Raw genomic sequence first — 25975 nt, forward strand, 5'->3', positions numbered from 1 at the left:
GGAGAGAGAGAGAGAGAGAGAATTGTTTCCTGAACATAGAGAAAAAAATTCAAAGTTTCTATCTGATTAATTTCTCAGTACAATAATTAGTTTTTCTTCCATTAAAAAAGGAGGCATGACACAGCACTTCAACATGTTGTATTAAATCAGATATTATTCAGCTTTTCAATCTTCAAAATTTTTAAAAGAAAATGTTCTAACACTTATAATTCCCATACCAATATTTTCTATCATGTACTAAATAGGATACATGAAAGGCTTTAAGACTAATAATATTAAAAAATGATCCTTAACTTGAGTTTAATACTTGCATGAAGAAATTTTTTTTAACACAAAGGAGAAAAAAGTTAAGAGGACAGAATTTTTTAACATAATAATGTACCCTTAAAAAGGTTACAGACTAATAGATACCATAGTATCATCTGACATAAGGGAGTCTAAAATCTTAAAAGTCAAAATAAGAAAGAAATCAAGATGTCAAATGTAATCACTCTCAGCATTATCCAAAATACACTTCAAAATATAACTTACTTTTCTTTGAGTTCTGATACCTTTTGACCAACAGAATTTAGAAGCTCCTCCAGTTTCCTTTTTCTGTCTTCGGTTTTTTTCAGATTCCTAAAATATTATTCAATATTATAAAAGTCATTCTCTTTTAGATATCAACTGTAAAGCAGCAGCAACACCTTAAAATGTAATCTTACAGTAAATATATGACAATGAAAACTGTCAGTAACTTTATAACACCTTTACTTAGAATTTAATTTGAAAAGCAATGCTAAAATTAAAAGTGTACCCTCTGACCCAACTATACACTTCTAGGAATCTATATTTTAAAATACTCATACATGCAGATTTCTGGATAAAAATGGTAAATATTTATCTTCTATCCCTTCTAAAACCCTACTAAAATAAAGCCAAGAAAATAAGAAAGATACACCTGCACACTGATCAAAAGAGAAAAGTATGAAATAGGAGAGATTTCAAAAATAATTTTCTTATTTTAAGAGACAGAGTTTCACTCTGTCACCCAGGCTAGAGTACAGTGGTGCAATCAGAGCTGACTGCAGCCTCAAACTCCTAGGCTCAAACAATCTTCCCACCTCAGTCTCCTGCACCTGCAAAGTTCAATAAAATTTTAAAAAGTAATAGCTAACATCAGAATGCAAAAAGCCAAAAGCTAAAATGACTATACAAAGAGGAGCTGAAAAAAGTAGAATCCTAAAATGTGCAGAAAATCTAAACAGATACTTCCGAAAGTAACAATAAAGTTAAATAGAGAGGATTCTTTAATAGTTGATATTACAAAGAATTTGACCTCAGAATCCATTCTCTATTGAGAGCTGACTACCTGTAACATAACTCAGAATGCTGCAAGTCTAGCTCATGCCCCTACTCATCTCCATCAACCTCTATGCACTCATCCTAGACAAAAGATATAAAGATTCTTTTAGGTAAAATGACTGACATCCTAGCTTCTCAAAATACCTACAAAATATTAAGGGGTTGCCACAAAATGGCCAGTCTACATCTGATCACCTTACAGTGATGCTCAGCAGCCAAGGAGCCCAGGTTACACACTCAAGGCTTCCAGCCAGACTTCTAAAACGCACAATTCACAACTAACAGCCAAGGATCAGACAGGCCAAGAAAGCTTCCTAACATTCTAACAATATGAGGTAACATACAAAACACTGGGAATCAAAATAACATTAGACTTTTTAAAACCAACATTGAACTCTAGCAGAGAGTACAGCAGGGGTTCTCAAACTTCAGTGCACACCAAAATTACCTATCAAAACAGAGACTGGAAGGCCTTACCATCCTCTCCCCAACAGTGTATCTGAATCAGAATCAGTTAGTTCAGGTAGAGTTCAAAAATCTGTACTTCTAACAATTTCCAAAGTGATGCTGATGCTGCAGGTCTAGGAACCAAATTCTGAGAATTATTTCAATAGAATAAAGCCTTCAAAATTGTGAGCTAAAACTATTTCTAGTCTAGTATTTTAAACACAACCCAATTATTGATCACGTACAATGACATATTATAGATACTTTTAGACATCCAAATTTCAAAATATGACCCAGCCCATATACTCTTTCTACTGTGGAAGATGTGTTCTAGAAACCTGAGGTACTAAAGTAAGAAAGAGAAAGAGAGGAATTCATAATAAAAGAATACAATAGGTAATCTGTAGATTACTGATCTATGTGTTGTATTTATTTTTTTCTTAGCTTTAGGCCTGCTCTTAAGGCTGTTATCTTGGGGCTTCTCTTCTTTTCAGCAGGTAATTGGCAAGCCATATGTAGAAGATTGAAACTGGATCCTTGTCTCTCACCCAGTACAAAAATTAACTCAAGAGGGATAATAGACTTAAATCTAAGACCTGAAACCATAACAATTCTAGAAGATAACATCAGAAATACCCTTCTAAACATTGGCTTAGGCAAGAACCTTCATGATCAAGAACCCAAAAGCAAATGCAACAAATACAAAGATAAACAGATGGGACTTAATTAAACTAAAATCCTTCTGCACAGCAAAAGAAATAATCAGCAGAGTTAACAGACAACCCACAGAGTGGAAGAAAATCCTCACAACCTGTACAACTGACAAAGAACTAATATCCAGAACCTACAGCAAACTCAAACAAATCAGCAAGAAAAAAACAAACAATCCCATCAAAAAGTGGGCTAAGGATATGAATACACAATTCTCAAAAGAAGATATACAAATGGCTAACAAGCATATGGAAAAATGCTCAACATCATTATCAGGGAATGCAAACTAAAACCACAATGCAGTACCACCTCACTCTTGCAAGAATGACCATAATCAAAAAATCAAAAAATAATAGATGTTGGCAGGAATGCGGTAAAAAGGGAACACTTTTACACTGTTTGTAGGACTATAAACTAGTATAATAACTATGGAAAACAGTGTGGAGATTCCTTACAGAACTGAAAGTAGATCTACTGTTTGATCCAGCAATTCCACTACTAGATATCTACCCAGAGGAAAATAAGGCATTATATGGAAAAGATACTTGCACACCCATGTTTGTAGCAGCACAGTTTGCAATGGCAAAAATACAGAACCAGCCCAATGCCCATAAATCAATGAGTGGATAAAGAGAATGTAGTATACATATATACCACAGAATGCTACTCAGTCACAAATGGGAACAAAATAATGGCATTCACAGCAATCTCGATGGAATTGAAGACTAATATGTCTAAGTAAAGTAACTCAGGAATGGAAAACCAAACATCATTCTCACTCATGTAGGCTAAGCTATGAGGGCGCAAAAGCATAAGAATGAGACATTGGACTTGGGAGACTCAGGGGAAAGGGTGGGGGGTGGCAAGAGATAAAAGACTACACATTGGGTGTAGTGTAACACTGCTCAGATGATGGCTGCACCATAATCTCAGAAATCACTACTAAAGACTTCAACCATGTAACCAAGCACCACCTGCTCCCCAAAAACCTATTTAAATTTAAAAAAAAAAACAAAATTTAAAGAACATAAACCTTTCGGTCTGCAGTTAGAACAAAAGAGATTAAATATATTTCTGACTTGGTAACGACAGCAAATTAGATCCGTAGCTCCAATAGTAAGTGGTTAAATCTTCCTCCTACTTCCCCACACACTGTTTTGGAAAATACATGCTAAACATTTCCTAGAACTTAGAAGGTAAAAACAAATATAAAAGCCTTAAATTTCCAAAGCTTTCATTTTGTACTTTAACAATATTACTTTATGAAACTTTGGTTCTTTCTAAAGGAACTTTTACCTACCTAACCTTAAAATAATAATGGTAATGAAAAAGTGAGTTGGTTCTGCTATCTCTAATAGCCTTCTTTTTTTGATCTGCTTTTAAATTTGTATTTAATTGACTCATTTTATATGTTTTAGTATTGTCAACTGCCATTTTACAAATAGAGAAAAAATAAAAAATAATAATATATTAAAACCTCGTCAAACTGATGAAAATAAAGAATTGTTTATATTTTAGATTTCACTTACGATTCTAATCCTGCCTGTTCAGTTTCCAAAGGTTGAATTCGTTCCAAGACATGGGAATACTGGACATTGGCTTTCACCCAGGCAGCCAAAGGTGCAGCTGCAGTACTGGCACGCTTAGCATTCTGAAAAATCCATGAGAAGTGATCCAACATCTTTACTTAATTTCAAATCAAAGCAAAGTTAATTCTAACATACTTTATTTTGGCATTTATTTATTAGCTTGACTCAAAGAAGTTTTTGGCTTATAGCTAAAATAAAAATACAGTGAACTGCTATTTAGATTAAGGGAAATATATATGAACTCTATTTTCACTTAAAAATAAATTTTTAGAACCACATAGACTCTTTAAAATAAAGATGTTTTATCAACATAATTACTCATTAGTCACATTTCTAATGAATATATGTGTCATCAACAACAATGTTTAAGCATCAGTTCTTCTTCTATACATGTGATTTATCTTTATTAGATAACAGTAGCTTTAGAACCATTGTAATTGGTGTCAAAGAAGATGCACATAACATTTTGAATAAGGGATCTAAAAAAAATACCAGAAACAAGAACTCTAAATTGTTCACTGAAATTAGATACCACTATCCTAACACAGATATCTGTTGTTATCTGACAAGTACACAAGAAAAAACAAAAGCCCACCAGGATAGTTGAAAGTTAAAAAAAAAAAAAAAGTAAGTTCAGAACATTAACAGCAAATACAAAGCTATTAAAACCACTCAACATAATAAATCCCCCTTGCGGCCTAGATTCTAATTTACCTGATTCTGCTGGTTAATGCTTCCCAAATGTAATACCTATAAGCTTATTTTTTATTTTCAAGTGATCTAAACAATTGGCAATGACAAAGCATCACATTTAAAAAGCAGAATATTATATGGTATGGAAAAGCAAATTTATGGTATGACTTAAAAATTACCTTTGGATCAAAAGATCCTTTATTTTTAAAAAGAAGTTCTTCAACACTCTCTCTTATTTCCTTTGAAATATTTCGGGCATCAAAGGTGGCTATGTCTTCTCTTACACCTCTTTTTGCAAGGAAACTAAAATTAAAGCATATTTCCTTAAATGAGGCTAAATAAAATTTGCTGTTTCTGAAAAAAAGCAATTTAACAAAATGCTGCATGCAATAATTTTAGCCATTAGTTAACAGAAAATACGGTACTAAAACCTTTAAGCTTCTCATGTATTATCTTTATTTTTGTTAGTTTGTTTTGAGACAGAGTCTCGCTCTGTCACCCAGGCTGGAGTGTCGTGGTACAATCTCAGCTCACTGCAACCTCCGCCTCCTTGGTACAAGCAATCCTCCCACCTTAGCCTTCCATGTAGCTGGGACCATAGGCATCTGCCACTACACCCAGCTAATTTTTTTGTGTTTTTGGTAGAGATGGGGTTTCACTATGTTGCCCAGGCTGTTCTCAAACTCCTGGCCTAAAGTGCCTTGGCCTCCCTAAGTACTGGGATTACAGGCATGCCAAGATGTATTATCAACTTTTTTTAGACAACAAAAACTCTGGAAAGAGATGACAGTCTTTCTACTGTTTTGTGAATAAACTAGAACAAGAAGTGATATGAAAGAATCACAATCTTGTTCTACTCAAAACCATATTTGTAAACTATTAGGTACTCATATGTTGTAGGCTATGCAAGAAAATTTTCTCACCCCTTTTAAGGAAACTTAAAGTGCTCTCTCAACCCATCTCCTCCTCCATCTCCAAATATAAAAGAAACTCTTTACTATCAACCCAAATACTAACAAGAAACTTAGTATTAGCACAAACCATAACACTACTATTATAATATGAAACCTGAAGTGGCATGGTTTCATATTTGTTAATATCTTATTCTCTTCTAGTTTGCCAATCCTGTTTATTATTTAAGGGTCTCCCTCTTTCTGTTTCTGTCTCTGTCTCTTTCCCTCCTCGCTAGCTCCTAAAAGTATAAGACTCTTAAGGATAGGGACTATATTTTCTTCATCAGTAAATCACAGTGAAATCAGTCCTCTCTACTACGTATGAAATCAGTCCTCTTTACAAATATTATATTTATTGAGAAATTCTTTTTTTCCCATTTATTTATTTTATTGCATTTTAGGTTTTAGGGTACATGTGAAGAACATGCAAGATTGTTGCATAGGTACACACAGTGTGATTTGCTGCCTTCCTCCCCATCACCTACATCTGGCATTTCTCCCCTTGCTATCACCCCCCCACCGTCCCTCCCCTATTTAAAGATTCTAAGGTATTCCTTTTTATCCTCTTGACACTTTTAACAATCACTTATAGAGAAAGGAATATATAGATCTTGATATATGATTACCTAGAATACCTTTAAATTTCAAGGCAAAATGTATACCCATGTATTTAGATGAAATGCACTTTGAAAAACAATATAAGAAACATTTAAAGCTGAGAAAGAATGTGTCACTCATTGCTGAAAATGGAAAATTTTACCTTTTCATGCTCACCCAAGATGTATCAAAGATACCCATCAACCTTAAAACTCCTTCAAGAATGTCTCTAATTATATCGGGTGGCATGCGTAGAGAGCGAATTTCTGAAAGTGATTCTGGCTTAATATTTCCAACTGCTAGTTTAGCTTCATTTACTAAAGGCTAAAAGAGAAAAAGGCTATTTTTATTTTCAAATTGTATATTTCTTAAAATCATTAGCTCTTTATAAATTATCTTTTATTGTCATTTTATGCAAAATGACTATAGTTACTAATGTCCTCTCTCTTAAAATACCAAAATGCTTTAAATCATACAAGGCATAAACAAGGTGTAAAAAATGTTCAAGTTGAGATAGTAAGAGTTCTTGCCACCACAACTGCAATAATCTAATTTGGAAAATTTTATTTGTTTTGAGACAATTTGTTATTTCTAAGAGGCTCTTTATATCTTAAGACTAGCTAACTAATTTAATCAACTAGAAAAGAGCATAATAGTAAATCTTAATTTATCTAACACATTTTTTCCCTCTGCAATCAAAACCATGCGGTTTATGAAAAACAAAGATGATTTTTAATTACCATCCATTAATTTACTTACTTTTCCTGGCAGGCTTTCCTTCTTATTCTCTTTTACAAGTAAAGTTTGGTTGAAAACCACATTTTATAATACTATGAGAAAACAACTTGAGCTACAAATAATGTTTAAATTCCTACATGTAACCAGTGAGCAAAAATGTAAATGGATCTTAGAATGTTTTTTGACTTACTTGTACTTCTTTCAATTCATCATCAATTTTATTTTTTCTTTCTTCAATTTTAACAACTTCTTCTGCTATTTTGTGCTTTAGCCTTTCGAGTTCTGTTTTTTGCTCGCTAGCATCCTATAAGAATATTTAAGTGGCATTCCAATCAATTTTAATGCATATTTAAAAGTATGAAATCTAAAATATAATATTTTAAAATAACATTTTCTATTAAATGTTTTCTTAATATTAGTTTTGAATCTATGACAAGAATGTTTCCAAAATGCCTGGGAACCAATGATTTATTTTATTTATATTTTCTATAAGAAAGGTTTCAGTGCTTTAATTTTTTTCTACTTAGCAAAGGAATAAATGCTTTTCATATAAAATTTAAACAAGATAGAAATACATAATTTTCAATGTACAATTTTAATTTGTATTTCCTTGATTATTGATGAGGTTGACATCTTTTCATATATTTGTCAGTCTGAGGGTTTTTTTTCCTCTCTTTTTTTTTTTTTTTGAGACTCGGTCTCACTATGTTGATCAGGCTCCTGGACTCAAGGGATCCCCCAACTTCAGCTTCTCAAGTAGCTGACATTAAAGGCATGTATCGCCATGCCCAGATCCTGAAATGAACAATTTCTTAAATAATAATAAAACATACTGAACATTTAAACAGCCCAGGCACAGCTCATGTATTCCTTCTTTTATTAACCTCCTCTTCCAGTTAGAAGGTATTTCTATTCTGAGTTTGTATAGCATTTAATTTGTACTGTCTTTATGCCATAAACTTAGAATTGCAAGCCTTAGAAGTTAAACAATTTGTTATTTAAGCTATCTCTTCAGACAGTATATTCTATAAAATACCAAACAGAAATATTTGCTATTTATAATTAAGCAAAATTATTAACCTATGAGATGCATAGTTATTCTCCTGGGTCTCTGTTGGATAATAAAATTAGCTACAGTCTTAGAAACATCGATTCTCAGAACAGGGCAGAGAAAAAAGTAGCACATATTCAATGTATGCTACTAAGCTCACCAGCCTGAGAGTAAACAAAGCACACAAAGTGCTGAAAATTTTCCTTTTATAAACACATAGTAATCAACAGTGTTATCTCTTATGTAGTGTTTACTTTTTTATGTTTCAAATAACTCTTTTAGGGTAAAAATAATTGTCAGATTTCTTTAACAATAAAAATGGCTGGCTCTATTAAGTAGACATTTATATTAATTCTGTTCCAAAATACCTTGAGAAAAAAATTATGCTAAAGTTTTACAGTATAAAAAGTATATTTACATTTTCTGATGTATTACTTACCAGGTCAGATACTCACTAATTTGATTTCTATTGTAGTTTGGCTGCTTCTATAATTTCTTTCTTTCTTTTTCTTTTCTTTCTTTTTTTTTTTTTTTTTTTTTTGAGACAAAGTCTTGCTCTGTCACCCAGGCTAGAGTGCAGTGGGGTAATCTTGACTCACTGCAACCTCTGCATCCTGGGTTCAAGCAATTCTCTGTCTCAGCCTCCTGAGTAGCTGGGATTACAGGGGCCCACCACCACCTACGGCTAATTTTTTTGTATTTTTAGTAGAGATGGGGTTTCACCGTCTTGGCCAGGTTGGTCTTGAATTCCTGACCTAGTGATCCACCAGCCTCAGCCTCTCAAAGTGCTGGGATTACAGGTATAATTTCTTACAAAGGAATTATAGAATATACAGTCTTTTATGTCTGGCTGTTTTCAAGTGTAATGTTTCTAAGATTTATCACATTTTCATTTCTCTTAGCTAAAAATCTGAAAGTGGGACTGCTGGTTGACGTACTAAGATATGTTTAACTTTGTGAGACTGTGTCAAACTTCTGAAAAGTAACTGTAGCATTTTTCATTTCCTCCAGCAATTATAAGAGATCCAGATGCTCCACACAGCCTTGCCATACTAGATTGAGGTGTTCTCAATCTTTTTATTTTACCCATTCTAGTGGATATGTAGCAGCACATCACTGGGACTTTAGCTTACATTTACTTGATTGAGCATCTTTTCATGAGTTTACTGGCCCTTCATATATCTTCTTTCATAAATGGTCTGCTCAAATCTTTTGTTCATTGTTAAACTGGATTTTTGTTTTACTATTAAGTTGTAGTACTTTTTAAAAATTCTGAATATAATTTCTTTACCATATACATGTTCTGTGAATATTTTTTCCCAGTCTGTGACTTACCTTTTCATTTCAGAATTTATTTCAAAGAATGGAAGTTTTTATTTGAAATCCAATTTATCAGTTTTCTTTTTCTATTTTGATATGCTTTCTAAAAAGTCTTCACCTCACCTAAGGTTATAAAGATGTTCTCCTGTGTTTTCTTCTAAAGTTTTATAATTTAATGTTCTAAACATAGATTTATCATCCATATTATGTAATTTTTTGTGTAAGTTAAAATTTAAAGGTCCTGGGCTTTTTCTCTCTCTACCTGGATATCTAAATATCCAGTACCACTTTTTAAAAAGACTATCTTTCCCCATATAATTGCCATTTTTTTGTAAAATCAACTGACCATGTTCCAATGATCTCTATGCCTAATATTACACTAATATCACACTACCTTATGATTACTGAAAAGTGAGTCTTGAAATCATAAGTCCCACAACTTTGTTATTTTTAAGGTATTTCAGGCCATTTACTTTTTAATTGTGATATATACATTAGTCTGATGAATATTAAAGTCAATTTTAATAAGAAGCATTAGACTAGTGCCTAGTTGACTAGGTAACAATCACCAACATGGAGATGGGGAAACATATTTGAAGCTTAGTCAGGGAGGTAAAACTGACAAAATTTAATGACTTATTACATTAAGGGATAAGGTAACAAAATTCTAAGCATAATATGATTTGTAAGTACTATCTTAAATAATTAATGTATATTATAGTACGATAACTTGAGGAAAGAAATATAGTAAAGAAAACTTGTAAGTTCAGTTTTGAACCTGTTTCAAATTGTACTGCCCAAGAGACTTCCAAGAAAACATGTTTAACAGATAACATAATTTTTTTTTTGAGAGAGAGAATCTTGCTCTGTCACCCAGGCTGGAGAGCAATGACATGATTTCAGCTCACTGCAACCTCTGCCTCTCAAACTGAAGCAATCCTCCCATCTCAGCCTCCTGAATAGCTGGGAATACAGGCACGTGCCAGCACACTCGGCTAATTTTTAATTTTTTGTAGAGATAAGGTCTCACTATATTGCCCAGGCTGCTCTCAAACTCATGGGGTCAAGCGATTCCCCACCTCGGCCCTCCAAAGAGCTAGGATTACAGGCGTGAGCCAACATGCCCTGTCAGTAATTGAGTAAGTCTGAAGCTCATAAGAGGAGTTAGGGGTAAAGAATAAAACAGATGAATTTGAAAACAGTCATATGTTGGTAATGAAAAACTCTCAAAGCCTAATGGAGAGAATTCTAAGAAAAATAAAAGGAAATACCAACCTAACTGGCAGAGTATAAAGAAATAAAATCAGTTAAATACAGATCCATGCCAATTTAAAATATAAAGAGTTTAGATAAGTTAGCATATGGTCAACTGAATGTACTAAGTTATGATTCTAAACAATGTGGGAAAATACCATTCCTTTCCATAAAAGCTTAAGGACATAATATCAGTCTGACTCAGTATGAATAAGCAATATTTTTTTTTTTTTTTGAGACGGAGTTTCGCTCTTGTTACCCAGGCTGGAGTGCAATGGCGCGATCTCGGCTCACCGCAACCTCCGCCTCCTGGGTTCAGGCAATTCTCCTGCCTCAGCCTCCTGAGTAGCTGGGATTACGGGCACATACCACCATGCCCAGCTGATTTTTTGTATTTTTAGTAGAGACGGGGTTTCACCATGTTGACCAGGATGGTCTCGATCTCTTGACCTCATGATCCACCCGCCTCGGCCTCCCAAAGTGCTGGGATTACAGGCTTGAGCCACCGCGCCCGGCCTTAAGCAATATTTTTAAAATTCACATAAGTGAAAATGTTATTTTTCACTGACTGACAATCAGGCATAAATGCCCTCCCTATTGTTTTCATTTCTGTGGTCATTCTAAACATTACCTGCATTGAAACTGTGATCATTTGAAGGGCAGCATCTGCTTCATCTTGCTTAGTTTTAAGTAATACACTTTGCTCTCCAGCTTTTCTGTTCAGTTCATCCACGAGAGCTTTAGCTTCATTTAGTTTAGATACACCAGCCTACATCAATAAAATACTGATTGGCAATATTTTTAAAAAGAAATTTTACATACACACAGTAAATAAAGCCCTATAATAAAGATTTAAGCAAACATGTTAAGTGTGTATAAACAAAACAGTAGCAAGTAGACTTAGGTTTTTTTATTATTGCTAATTATAACAATTTATTTCACATGATACTCATTAAGATGTAGTAAAAGATTCCACAGAGGTTTTAAAGAAAAACAAATTTTAAAGCATCACAGAGAATGGTTCAACATACGCAAATCAGCTAACAAAGTACATCACATCAACAGAACAAAGGACAAAAACCAGATAATCATCAAAATAGACACAGAAAACACATTCAATAAAATTCAACATACCTTCAAGGCAAGAACACTCAAAAAATTAGGCAGTGGAGGAACATACCTCAACATAATAAGGGCCAAAAATGACAAAGCACCTGCTCACAACATACTGAATGGGGAAAAGCTGGAAAACTTTTCTAAGAACTGAACAAGACAAGGAAGCCCACTACTTTCACCACTCCTATTCAACACAGTACCAGAAGTCCAAGCCACAGCAATCAGGCAAAAGAAAGAAACAAAAGGCATCCAAATTGGAAAAGAGGAAGTCAAATTGTCCCTCTTTATAGATGGGCATGATTTCATATCTAAAAAAATGTAAAGACTCCACCAAAAAACTCTTAGAAGTAATAAGTAAATTCAGTAAAGCTGCAGGATACAAAAATCAACACAGAAAAATCAGTAATATTTCTATACATCAATAATGAACTCACTGAAAAAGAAATTAAGAAGGCAAATCCTATTTACAGCAGCTACAAAAGGAAAAAAAATATACCTAGGAATAAAGTCAACCAAGAAGATGAAAGACCTCTACAAGAAAAACTACAGCATACTGATGAAAGAAATTGAAGAAGATAACAAAAAAAGGGAAAGACATCCCATGCTCACAAATCAGAAGTATTAGCATTATTGCTGCTGGCCGTAGTGGCTCATGCCTATAATCCCAGCACTATGGGAGGCCAAGGCGGGTGGATCATTTGAGGTCAGGAGTTCCAGACCAGGCTGGCCAACATAAAGAAACCCCATCTCTACTGAAAATATAAAAATTAGCTAGGTGTGGTGGCATGCACCTGTATCCCCACTGCTTGGGAGGCTTAGGCACAAGAATCTCTTGACCCAGGAGTCAGAGGCTGCAGTGAGCCAAAATCACACCATTGCACTCCAGCCTGGGCAACAGAGCAAGACTCCAACTCAAAAAAAAAAAAGTAGTATTAGTATTGACAAAATGGCCATACTACTCAAAGCAATCTAGAGATTCAATGCAATACCTATGAAAATACTAATTACATTCTTCACAGAAATTTTTTTAAAAATCCAAAAATTTGTTTGGAACCACAAAAGGGCCTGAATAGCCAAAGCAATCTTAAACAAAAATAACAAAGCTAGAGACATCACACTACCTGATTCCAAAATATACTACAAAGCTATAGTAACCAAAATGGCATGATATTGGTACAAAACAGACACACAGACCAATGGAAGAGAATAAAGAACTCAGAAATAAACTGATGTATTTACAGTCCAATGATTTTTAACAAAGAAACAAGAAAATATATTGGAAAAAAGATACCCTCTTCATTAAATAGTGGTGGGAAAATTGGACATCCCTATGCAAAAGAATGAAACTAGACCTTCCTCTGTCATCATATACAAAAATCAATTCAAAATGGATTAAAGACTTAAACAAAAGACCTGGAACTATAAAACTTCTAGAATAAAACATTGAGAAAATGCTCCAGGTCACTGGTCTAGGCAAAGATTTTATGGTTAAGACCTCAAAAGCATAGGCAACAAAAATGAAAATAGAAAAATAAGACTGTATTAAACAAAAACCTTCTTCACAGCAAAGGAAACAATTAACAGAGTGAAGAAACAACCTGTTAAATGGGAGAAAGTATTTGCAAACTGTTGATCTGACAAGAGGCTTGATACGTAGAATATACAAGAAATTCAAACAACTCAACAACAGCAAAGAATTCCATTAAAAAGTAGGCAGAGGATCTGAATAGATTTTTTTTTTAAAGAAACACAAATGGCCAACAGGTATACGAAAAAATGTTCAACATCACTAATCATCCTTTGATCATTACACATTCTTGCATGTATCAAAATATCACATGTACCCCATAAACATCAATAAAATTATCAATATCAAAATTTTTAAAAATAAATCCATAAGATGACAAAAATCACAGCAAAGCTAAACAGATAAACACATATTTGATAGTTTAAACATAAGCTTACATTAGATGGGAGGGAAAATAGCAAGCAAGGGATAACTCAGTAAATCTTTTCTAATTTTAGTCTCACTGATTGGGAAAAAGGACACAAGAGTCACTCTTTTTTATAGTAGATATGATGTGGTTTTGTCTGTCTAATAATAACTTTTCCTATAAGAGACTGCCTCACATATGGTTCTGCTGGGCTGTCTGTCATTCACTTGCCTAATCTGCATTTTGGGTAGGCATTTGACCCTGGCCTGTCCATTATGGTACCCCATCCCACTGTCCAAACAACATAGTAATGAACCCAGGAATGTACATGAAAAAAATTCTTTCTCTTCTGTAACATTTTTATCACTTAACAAATCAGAAGAGTTGGGGAAAGAGTAATGGCAAAATAGGAATGTAACTAATATTTATTGAGTACCCAACATAAAGTACAGGTATCAAACAAGGTTCTTTCCATATAAATTTTATCTAATACACTCACATACAACTACCATTGACCTAATGAAGCTGCAAATCAGTAAGTTAACGTAATTTATCCAAAGTACCATAGAGAACTAAATCAGGAAATTAATCCTGTATAGTTAGTACCAAAAAGCCTGTATAGTTAGTACCTTAATATAAATGAAAGTGAATCGTTAGAAATGATAAAGATAATGATCTCAATTAAGATGGAACTTAGTTTACTGCCCTAATAAAGGGAAACTAGAACTTTAGAGAGGAAACGTTCTCTAACAACTTTGGAGGTTGACATTCTAATGTCACATGTAAGTTAAAGATCTATAATTAGAGAAATATGAAAAGAAAACTGTTCAGAGTGTACTAAGTGAAGTAACATGGATAAAAACTTTACTTTATAAAATATAATTTTAATTTTAAAGGTTATGATAAAGTATAATCTTGGATATTATGTTTTAGTTAATAACAGGGTTTTCTTTTTTATTATTATTATTTTATTTTATTTTTCTGTAAGTTATTGGGGTACAGGTGGTATTTGGTTACATGAGTAAGTTCTTTGGTGGTGATCTGTGAGATACTGGTGCACCCATCACCCAAGCAGTATACCCTGCACCATATTTGTTGCCTTTTATCCCTCTGCACTCCCACTCTTCCCCTCAAGTCCACAAAGTCCATTGTATCATTCTTATGCCTATTAACAGGGTTTTCTTAATTTCTAAAAATGTTTTCATGTGAAAGAGACTCTTAAAGAGAGTACATAACATAAGCTAGCAAAAACCCATAAATGCCAACAAGTGAAGAAAAGAAATAACTATTGAATTAAAAAAAAATACAAACCATTACTAAAACCTAGAGGGCAATATAGGTAGGAAAGTGAGACTGCATTCCAATGCTTTTAACACAGTACATTTATTAATACCAAGTGTGTCACCCACAACACAGCATTGTGATTTACAAAACTCTTATTTCCTATATATAGATAAAATAAATCAAAATTAGCAATACTATACCTGCAAATGACTTTGTCTTTTTAATAATTCCTTTTTCTTGCTGCTACTAATGGCAGAATACACATGTAAAAAGGTCATATATCGGCTTGGTGTGGCACCATGTGCTTTACAAGATTCGTGGATTAATAAAAACAATTTTAGAAAATCAGGATCAACTAGAAAAAGAAAATAAAAATAATTTATTTCCTAATGATACTTATTTTACACAAGATACTTCCACGCTACATAATTATAAATATGAAATAGCATCTTTGCTTAAAGATGTACAGGCATTTCTAGACAACTATTCACAGCTCCCATCTTCCTTAGGAATCTTGAATTCTCTAGTTTTAGTAGCCTCTATTCAACTGTTATAAATTTCCACTGAACAACTTCATTGTTACAAGAAAAATAAATCTACATATTGTGATAACATATAAATTGGGGATATATAACATGTACAATAATCCAAAAGTGAGCTAAATACAATATGCTGAACAGAAAAGCAATGCACAAAATACCTATCCACTCCCACTTGATACAGGGAGAAACAAGACTTCAAAAGCCAAAAAGTTAAGAAGAAGTTCACATTAGGTTCAATATATCCATGATCAAATACATTATCTTCCTCTTACTGACACAATTTCTATCTGTATTCCCTGTCCCAGTAAATGAAATCAAAACATCCTTGACTCTTCTTTCTTCTTGTATGCCATAGCCATTACATAATCATCAAGTCTCATTTAGATTACCTCCTAATATCCACCAAGTCCATTCTTTCCTCCATTCTTACTATCTCTTCCTTGGTTTAGACCTTCATCACGTCTGTCTTAGATTACTACAACAAACTTCTAAAGAGATGTAATGGCTTTTCGTGTCTCCCTACTACCAATCTATTTTCCAATAACTGGATAAAGGAATATATAAAGAAATTTCTATTTCTAAAACAAAACTCTGGTTAAATCTCTTTCTAAATCTCTCAGTAATGCCCTATCACCTGCCGGTTGGAAACCAAACTCCTTAGCATAATGCAGAAGGCTCTTTATTACCTAACCATGCCAACATTTACCTCCTTCTTCATCTCGTACCTACTTATACATCTTATGTTTCAGCCCTTTAGGCTATTCATAGGTTCATAATTTGCCTGTTTCACTTCTCCAAACCTTTTCCATGCTACTCACTCTAACCAGAATGACTTTCTTAAGATGCCTATCTGGGAAATGTCTATTTCCTATAATATCTGCTAGTTAGAAATTTTACTTTCCAATGTATTTCATATAAACTTCTACCATCACTTATCTTGCTACATCAGATATTTATGTTTATATATAATTCCCACTATCACTGGACTATGAGCTATTAAGTGATTTCTAATATCCAGCTCAGTACCTAGTATATTAAAGTTCCATAAATATTTGATGATTAGATGGTTAAAAAAAAATAAGTGAATTATGATATAAAAATAAAGACCACAATCAAAATTAATTTTAAGTTAGAGAAAATAATGAGAATATTATAGTTAAGAAAAGATTAAGTCCATACTGAAAGAATATCATAAAACTTTTTCATATATAAATTATAGAGTTCTGTGACATATCTAAGTGATAAGCTAATATGAAAAGTTTAGGGTGCTTGCAAAAGACTCTAAACAATTTAAGTAGGTCCTTGAAATCACTCAGGTCATAAAAATAATTTTTAAATTTCTTGGACTCACACAGTAGATATTCTGTGGGTTCTATGCTAAATGACATAACCATTCATTTAAAAATAAAAAGGAATTCAAAATTTAGTCCACAGCAGAAGAAATCTAATTTTCTTACATTTAGCATTATTCAAATTTATAATCATGAATCTTTAAGGGATCTGTAATATCAGAAAATTGGCAATTATTTCATAAATAAAAACCAGATAAAACTGACTTCATCAAAACACTACCTGAATTTTTTTTCTTTTCTTCTTTTCGTTTTTTGTCATTGTGTTTTTCTTCACCACCTGTTTCACTGAATAACATTTCAGGTATCTAAAACATAAAAAGCAAATCACTATGAAAAAGCTTAAGTCCCAGATCAGAAGTTAAAAACTTTAACACAAAAAAAAAGTCAGTATTGATTTTACTTTTCTTTTGCATTCATTCCAGACTAAGAGAAAAAAAAAATACAGAAATCTTTAGAAGAAATGATTTCCTAGAAAACATTTTGACACATATCAACCATTACCTCATGGCAAATTAATGCACATTGGGAAAAGCTCACCTGAAATGGTTAGGCTACATGAAATGAGGGAAATTACAATTTGGATTGAATTAGAAAATAATCACAATGCCATTTAAAAACATACAATAATAAAAATATTTTATTTGGCATAAAACTAGTAAAATGCCTTTATGGCACAATGGAGTAGCAAGGATTCTTAGCTTTTTCAAATAAGAACTAAAAGTAAAAAAAAATAATTTTATAATCAATAATTTCATAACTGATCATTCTAAAAAGCATATTCTCACTATGACTAGAATTTTGCCACTATTGTAAATAAGCAAATACAGTTTCATAAGCAGATATCATTATTATTAAAGAAAAGGTAACCTTATAAGAATGCTACTTTAGCCGGGCACGGTGGCTCAAACCTGTAATCCCAGCACTTTGGGAGGCCGAGGCGGGTGGATCACGAGGTCAAGAGATCGAGACCATCCTGGTCAACATGGTGAAACCCCGTCTCTATTAAAAATACAAAAAATTAGCTGGGCATGGTGGTGCGTGCCTGTAATCCCAGCTACTCAGAAGGCTGAGGCAGGAGAATTGCCTGAACCCAGGAGGCGGAGGTTGCGGTGAGCCGAGATCGCGTCATTGCACTCCAGCCTGGGTAACATGAGTGAAACTCCGTCTCTCTCAAAAAAAAAAAAAAAAAAAAAAGAATGCTACTTCAGAATATACAAAAGGAAGTTCAGTTTCCTGAAAAAAATTAAAGTAACAATTCTGAAATTTTAAATTAAGCCAAGTAGCTTCAGTTGCTTTCACCTGATAGAGCTGACATTACCAGCAAGAGGAAACACATGTGATCCAGGAAATTAGGTAAAAAAAATCCAAAAAATCACTTTTTAAATTTCTCAGAATGAAGAAAAAATGTAAGCTAAAAGAGCTCTTCATTAATGCAGAGTTGAAATGTACCATAATTCTTGAGACAGAGAGATTTCTGACAAAACACTTAAGCCTATGTGAGAATATTTTAAACATATTTTTAAATCAACGATAATTTGCTCTTTGAGAGCTCGCTTTCTTTAAAATGGTCTACCCTCAAACAATATCTTACGTTAGCAAAGTCTGCCTTCCTGATTTGCCCCAGTTCCTTCACTTGAAATAAAAATAGTACTTTCTATAGAGCTGAATGGGCATATTTAGGCTATTAATTTGCTTCATTTTCATCTATTACATATTTTTATATTTCATTCTCCTATCTCATATTTTTCATATTCTCATATCTTTCTAATACATATTCTCATACATTTCACGTATCAATATATTCAGAACATAATATATTACATATATTAACATTTCCTAACATATCCAAAACTGATGGATCCTGACAACCCCTTCGAAATAACTTTCAATTGCTTCTAGTTGCTTATTAAATAAGATTCAAAGTCATGGCACTTAAATGCTTCCCCTCCTTATCTGTCCCCAGTCTGGCTTTTAATAATATTTCCCACAACAATGTTCCACATACTATGTGCAGCAGCCACATGAACTCTCTGTTTCCCAAACACACCATGCAATATCATGTCTCTGAACCACTGGACCTGCAAGAGAGGCGGTGCCCTCTTGCACTTCATCACTACTTCAAAATCATCCTTGCTAAGCTCCCTAAATTAAGTTTTCATATTATCAGGCTAGTTAAGTAACCACTAACCCTCCTTGCTCCAGGCATCTACCAGTCCAATCATTTCTTCATTCCACAAATAATTTTAGCTCTTGGGTCACTGTCACTCTTTCCAACACAATCCTTGTCTTACTTATTCTTACTTTCAGGATCCATTATAGATAATCCCACTAGTACCCTCACCTCTCAATTCCTTGAACTCCTCTTCTCCTCTTATCTACCACACTGTTGTCAGCCACTCCCCTACACAGTCACAGTCATATCCTGAGATGTTGTAATTATCATCAAGTGAAATCCTTCCATAGTCTCACTTTCAAACACCCCATTCTTCTATCACTACACTCCTGTCTTCCCAGTTTACTCCCTTCCAACATAAAATCCTAAAACTCCACTGAAACCTACTATCTACCAATTTGACCACCACTTCACTGTCATTCACCATCTTCCTATCCTAATTTACCACCTTACCAACTTAAATTCAATGGTAAATCAAAATAATTATACTCTTAGAAATATTCTCAAATCAAAATAATTATATGCTTATAAATATTCTCGACTCTCTTGCCTTCCATTGTTTTGTCATAATAAAGTAGGAAAGTCCCAATTCTGGTCAAATCTAAGTCACCACCCATTCGTGGTCTGCAGCCAATGAGTACACCTATACCTTGAGAAAAAAACACAACTATGTTGTTTGGCCTCTAGAACTCTATGATCACTAACCTCAAGTGAATCCTATCATACCCCATTCGCCTAATCCTTTCCCTCTTTCACTCTCCAAAAACAACTATTTGCATGTGTTCTTGTACCTCTTTAAGCCTCCAAAACCTCCTCCATCATTCTTTCCTTCAGTGGATAACCTTCCTATTTCACTAAGAAAATAGAAACAATTAGAAAAGAGTATCTCAAACTTTCCAGTACCACACCCACCCACCTACTTGGATTTATCCTCCTCTATTCTGTTTTCTTTCCTCTTATCACAAGTGATTCCTACATTCTCATAGGAAAGGCCAATCTTTAATTCTTTCATTTGTGTACTAGATCCATTTGCTGTGCACTTACTTGATGATATTATTCCATCAATTTTTTCCAGTCTGTTTTGCATCAAATATTTTCTTTTTTTGCTTCCCTATTAAATCATTCTCAACAGCATATGAACATGCTATAGTTTGTCCCGTCTTAAAAAAAAAAAAAAAAAAAAACAGGCCAGGTGCAGTGGCTCATGCCTGTAAGCCTAGCACTCTGGGAGGCTGAGGAAGGTGGATCACTTGAGGTCAGGAGTTTGAGACCAGCCTGGCCAACATGGCAAAATCCCAGGTCTACTAAGAATACAAAAATTAGCCGGGCATGGTGTCGGGCACCTGTAATCTCAGCTACTCAAGAGGCTGAGACAGGAGAATCACTTGAAGCCAGGAGGCTAAGGTTTCAGTGAGCCGAGACTGCACCACGGTGCTCCAGCGTGGGTGACAGAGCAAGACTCTGCCTCAAAAAAATAAAATAAATAAATAACTACTTTTACCCTTCCTTCCTCCAGTTACTAACCCATTTCTCTCATCCTTTATACAAAATTCTGTAAAAGAGTTTACCCATATTCATTGTCTCCAATCTTCTCATTCTTTCTGAAACATACTCCAATATGGCTTTTTCCATTACTAACTGCAACTGCTCTATCAAAGTCACCAATGATTTCCATGTTGCTAAATTCAATGGTCAATTCCTAGTCCTTATCTACTTTCATGTGTCATTGTTCCTCATATCTTCTTCCTTTGACATGCCATTTTCTCTTGGTTTCTAAAATATAATGCTTATCTGGTTTTCTTACTTCCCTAGCAGCTTCTTCTCAGTGTTCTTTGTTGGTTCTTCCTCTTCATCTCCCCAGTATCTTAAAGTTTAAGAGTCCCAGGGTTCAGCCTTAGATCACTGTTCTCTTTTGTTTATTCTTACTCTCTTGGTGATATCATTCATTCTTATAGCTTTAAATACCACCAACATCCTGATAATTCCTCAAATTTTTTTCTGTATCTGACCCCTAGAACTCCAGGCTTATATATTCAAATGCCTTCTCAACCTTATAACTTTAATGTCTGGTATCTCATATTTAACACATCTGAAACTGAAGGTCTCATAGTCTCCTCTCAATATGTTTTTCTCAGTCTCCTCTGTCTCAAATGATGGTCATTTCATCCTTCTAGTTGCTCAAGTCAAAATACTTGGAGGTATTGTTGACGCCTGACTTTCTACTACACCTTATTACAGTCTGTCAGCAAATTCTGTCATTTCTACTGAAAAACATATCCAGAATACAACCACTTCTCACCACCCTACCACTACATCCTTAGTCCAACCTATCCTTTTCTCTCTGGATTCCTGCAATCAGTTGTAACTGCTTCAACCATTGCCCTCTATAGTCTACTTTCAACACAAAAACTACAGTCATCCCATTAAAATACAAGTCAGAATAATTTTGTCTGAAAGCAACCAAAGTAAGTTAGTTCTCAGGAAAAGCTGAAATCCTATACAGTGTAGTAGTTTACAAAGCTCCACCCTAACCAGTCTTTCCTCAGTTCTCTGACATCATCTTCAGCAACTCTCCTCTCAACCATTCTGCTCCAGGTGGAGTTGCCTTTTTACTGATCCTCAAAATCATCAGGCATGCTCCCTATCCAGGATATTCACCTAGAAAGCTACCCCCACAGATGTACCTGACAAGAATGTAAACACCATGAGGGCAGAGACTTCTGTCTGTTTTTTATTTTTCCCTCTACTATGTCCCCAACATACAGAACAGTGGTACATATTAAGCAGTCAATAATTACTTCTTAATGAATGCCTCTTATTCATATGGCCTCCTCAAACTAAACTACCTTCTGTAACTAAAATATTACCTCATCTGTAAACCATGTCTCTTAACTCAAATTACACTCCTTACTCTGAATCATGACAGACATTAAGCTATACTTCTCTTATAGAAAAATAAATTAGTAATTGAGAATATGAATATCATTTAAAGAAACAATGTTGAAAATTAATACTTATTGAAATGAAGTAAAATAAGAGGCTTCCAGTTAAGATAGTGCTATGAGCTCACACTTTAACTCATCCCCCTCCAAATACACAGCAGAGCAATGATATTTCTTAAGTATTTAAAAATTATCCAATTGTTAAAATACCTGCCATGATTTTTTTTTTAAATCTGGAACTGTCTGTAATAGGCTACTTAATTAAAGCCATAAAATTTTAAAGTATTGTTACCTCTGTGGTCCTTAATTAGGAACATGATCCTCAATCTAAAATTCTATATTCAACCATGTTATCATGCAAGAGTAAGAAGAAAACAGACATTTCCAAACATAAGTAACGTTCAGTGCCATAATTAATGTGATGTTATAATCAACACCAAAGAGAGGTTATGAAAATCAGTAACTTCAAAAATAAAATGTGCTTTTAAAATTTTTGATATATGGTAAACTTACTTTCTTCATACTGCTATCAGACCAACCCTCCATCCACAACACCTGGCATTTCTTATGCAAAGCCGGATTACTCTCACAGTTTATCATGAAGTTTAAATTTGCAGAATCCATTATCAAGACAACGTGCAAGTTTTGTTGAATTCCTAAGAAATATATTTTTTTAAATATTCATGGAAAAATACAAGAATACTAATAGAATCAGACAATCTATACATGGTCTCGGTTAAAGAGATCAAAATTTCTGAAATGAAAGAGTAGGAGTTGTTTTTTAAAATGAGCACAATATAAAACAACATTATAATATAATATTTATTTTAGTTAAAAGAACACTTACAAATTTGTGTATGTGCATGTTAAAAAAAAAGATTCAGAAAAATATCCATGAAAAATATGTGTCATAAAGTCTGGATGGTATGATTATTGCCTCATTTTTTACTTATTTCAATTTTGGATTTCTACAGTGCATATAAAACTGTTTCTATATGAATGAAAGGCTATTTAGTCTTTTAAAACTATGAAGTCTGGCACAATCTAAATAGTTCAATAATCCTCTAAGATAGGAGGTACTAAAGTGGCACTAATTTCACCACATGAAACAAATGAAGCAAGGTAAATATTCCCAAGAACATACTTTCATCATTCCTCTTTGCTAAAATTTTGCTAAGGTGTTGATATGGTTTGGCTCTGTGTACCCACCCAAATCTCATTTTGTAGCTCCCATAATCCCCACGTGTTATGGGAGGGACCTGGTGGGAGATGAATCATGGGGCCAGTGGGGGGGGAGTTCTTTCCCATGCTGTTCTCATGATGGTGAAGGGATCTCATGAGATCTCATCGTTTTAAAAATGGGAGTTTCTCTAGACAAGCCCTCTCTTTGCTTGCTGCCACCCATGTAAGATGTGACTTGCTCCTTCTTGCCTTCTACCATGACTATGAGGCCTCCCCAGCCATGTGGAACTGTGAGTACAAAAAACCTCTTTCTTTTGTAAATTGCACAGTCTCAGGTATGTCTTTATCAAAGCAGTGTAAAAACAGACTAATACAGGTGTTTTTATTACAGGTATAGGCTAATCTATCAGCTAGTTATGTGTTACTTTCTAAAAGCTCCAAAAAAAACAAAAAGGTATAAATTATCAAAGAACCCAAGATTTAAGATACCTTTGCAATCTAATGAGAAAATAAGGCAAATTAAATGGTATATATTTCACACCAATGAGAGTTTTGATTTGATTAATGAATTCTATGTCACTTACTATATGTGAAGTAATTGAAGACTGGTCCAAAAAAACCATCTTGTGAAGCTTGATCTTTAAGAGGCAACAGCAAGGGCTCTAATTCTTCAAGAGTATAGAGTCCAGGAACTTCACCTATAGAAAAATATTACATTTTTCTTTTTAATTTTGGCTATATTACACTAATCCAAAACATTTTAATAATACTTTTTCAATTTTTGTATTTAAAATTCTGCTCTTATTCAATCTTTCTTTCTAAAAATAAACTTTATTTGTCTAAAAACAAACCTTATCACGACTCGATGAGTCACAAATCTTCACCTACAGACTTCATTTGATAAAATTCAAACACCTAAGCAAGCCACTCAAAATAGTCATAATCTAGCCATCTGTCTACCTTTACAGGTTCTTTTTCCATCTGTCTCCAAAAGACTTTGTACTCTGGCCTCAATAAACTTGTGTTCCATGCATACAGCAAAACATTCTCTCCTCTTGCTGCCCCTTATCTTCCCAATAAATTCTTATCCTTCAAGATGGTTCTTTCCTAACTGCTATGCCCATGAGCCTTTCTTGACTATCCATATGCTAAGTAAAACACTCTTTCTCTTTCATAATCTATTCAAATATATCACTTTTTAGCACTTGTCACATCATTTAATAATAAATTACTTCCTTGCCATCTCCAATTAGTCTCTAAATTTCCAAGGACAAATATTTGATAATGTTCAACATTTAACCTTAGAATATCCTTACCTAAGTATCTAGAACAAAAATATGTGTTACATAAAAGAATGAATGAATAGATGAACTTGTACTAGAAATCAGGAGATCTGCTCCACGGCCTGCTACTATGCAGGCCAAATCATGACGATGAATAGAATGATGAAAAGCAAATCAAAGTTGATTAAAACTACAACTTCAACAAAGAGTTAAAGATAGAGGGCCTGGAACATGTCTTGTTCACTTCTACAAATTATAATAGTATTTAAAACTTGGCCTTGCAGATAAGAGGTACTTAATGAATATTTGTTAAGCCAATTTATTTACAATTCACAAGAAACTATAAGATTAAGTGAAAATTCCTTTGCTACATATCCAAAGCAATGCATTCATATAGAGCCCATCACAATGTGATCTCTACTTTTCTTTAGGTTCAACTAGGAGGCACCAGACCACCCCTCAAGCTTGTACATACTCAAACAAACATACACACATAAATCTGCATGATATGTTTTTCTCAAATTTTAGACATACTAAGATATTTTTGATTCCTTAAATTTAGTAAAAAATGCCAGCTCTACCTACATATTATACACATTGGGGAATAAGAGTTTGAAATAGAAAAAAGATAAAGCCTATTGTATACTTAACTCTGAAAAAAAATGCCAAAATTTGACTTGCAATTTTTACCATTATATCTTGATAATAAAGACCAGTTTATCTTAAAAACAATGATTATTGGGCTAGTGCTTATCTCAATGTTTGCTTTCAAAAAAAAAAAAATCTGTTTCTGGTCTCTTTGTCAGCCAAAATGAACAATGTCTCCATCTAGTGACAATTTAAGCAATATACAGAAATGTGTTCCTTAAATATCAAAAGATGTTCTTTAAAACGGCCACAAACACTCTAAGTCCACTCAAGTACCACCACTTTCACTAAGTCATTATCCCTCACTTCTTCAACAGAAATGAATCTACCACTTGTCTAATTAGAGAGTCCTGGTCTGTATTTCTCATTTGGTCACTAATGTGTAGATAACACATATTATAAATTAAATGTTCTCTTTAACCAAAGGTGCTAAATTCTGAATAAAATTTCTCCTCAGAGCACTAGCATGATAAAAAGTAAGTATTTATTAAAAACTGAGTTGAAGATGAGTTCATATAACTTTGTCCTTGGATGCTCACAATGATACTGTTCATAGAATTGCACCTAGTTTTCAAGAAGATTTATTTTGTCCTTAAATAACAAAATACTCTTGATCCAAGTTTAAAACTAAGCTACCTCCTCCCAGTCACTAACAGTGATTACTCAGAGAAACTTTCTAATAAACTTCAGAAATTCTTCAAAAAAAGGAAGAAATATAGAAATTTGCAAGTATCCTCCTAGGAAAACATGAAAAGGTCAGATAACACCATAGACAATTGGAGAGTACCAGAATTTGCTGGGGACAGAGCCACAGCAGAAGAG

The 25975-nt window shown here is 33.7% G+C and overlaps 1 protein-coding gene across 6 annotated transcripts in view; it reads right to left on the reverse strand.

The window, feature by feature from the left end:
* DYNC2H1 (dynein cytoplasmic 2 heavy chain 1) overlaps positions 1-25975 on the reverse strand; it is a 396897-nt gene that overhangs the window by 269555 nt on the left and 101367 nt on the right. For all 6 annotated transcript variants that reach the window (XM_032285741.1, XM_032285742.1, XM_032285743.1 and 3 more), the window contains exons 51-60: positions 23807-23920; positions 22554-22696; positions 17146-17230; positions 15232-15386; positions 11329-11466; positions 7263-7376; positions 6498-6658; positions 4964-5087; positions 4032-4153; positions 532-618 (exon numbers count right to left, since the gene is read on the reverse strand). In XM_032285741.1, the coding sequence (XP_032141632.1) occupies positions 532-618; positions 4032-4153; positions 4964-5087; positions 6498-6658; positions 7263-7376; positions 11329-11466; positions 15232-15386; positions 17146-17230; positions 22554-22696; positions 23807-23920 (1243 nt within the window). The remainder of the gene's footprint in view (positions 1-531; positions 619-4031; positions 4154-4963; positions 5088-6497; positions 6659-7262; positions 7377-11328; positions 11467-15231; positions 15387-17145; positions 17231-22553; positions 22697-23806; positions 23921-25975) is intronic.

The sequence above is a fragment of the Sapajus apella genome, unplaced genomic scaffold, assembly GCF_009761245.1.
Source record: "Sapajus apella isolate SASKATOON/1434 unplaced genomic scaffold, GSC_monkey_1.0 scaffold16, whole genome shotgun sequence".
NCBI lineage: Eukaryota > Metazoa > Chordata > Mammalia > Primates > Cebidae > Sapajus > Sapajus apella.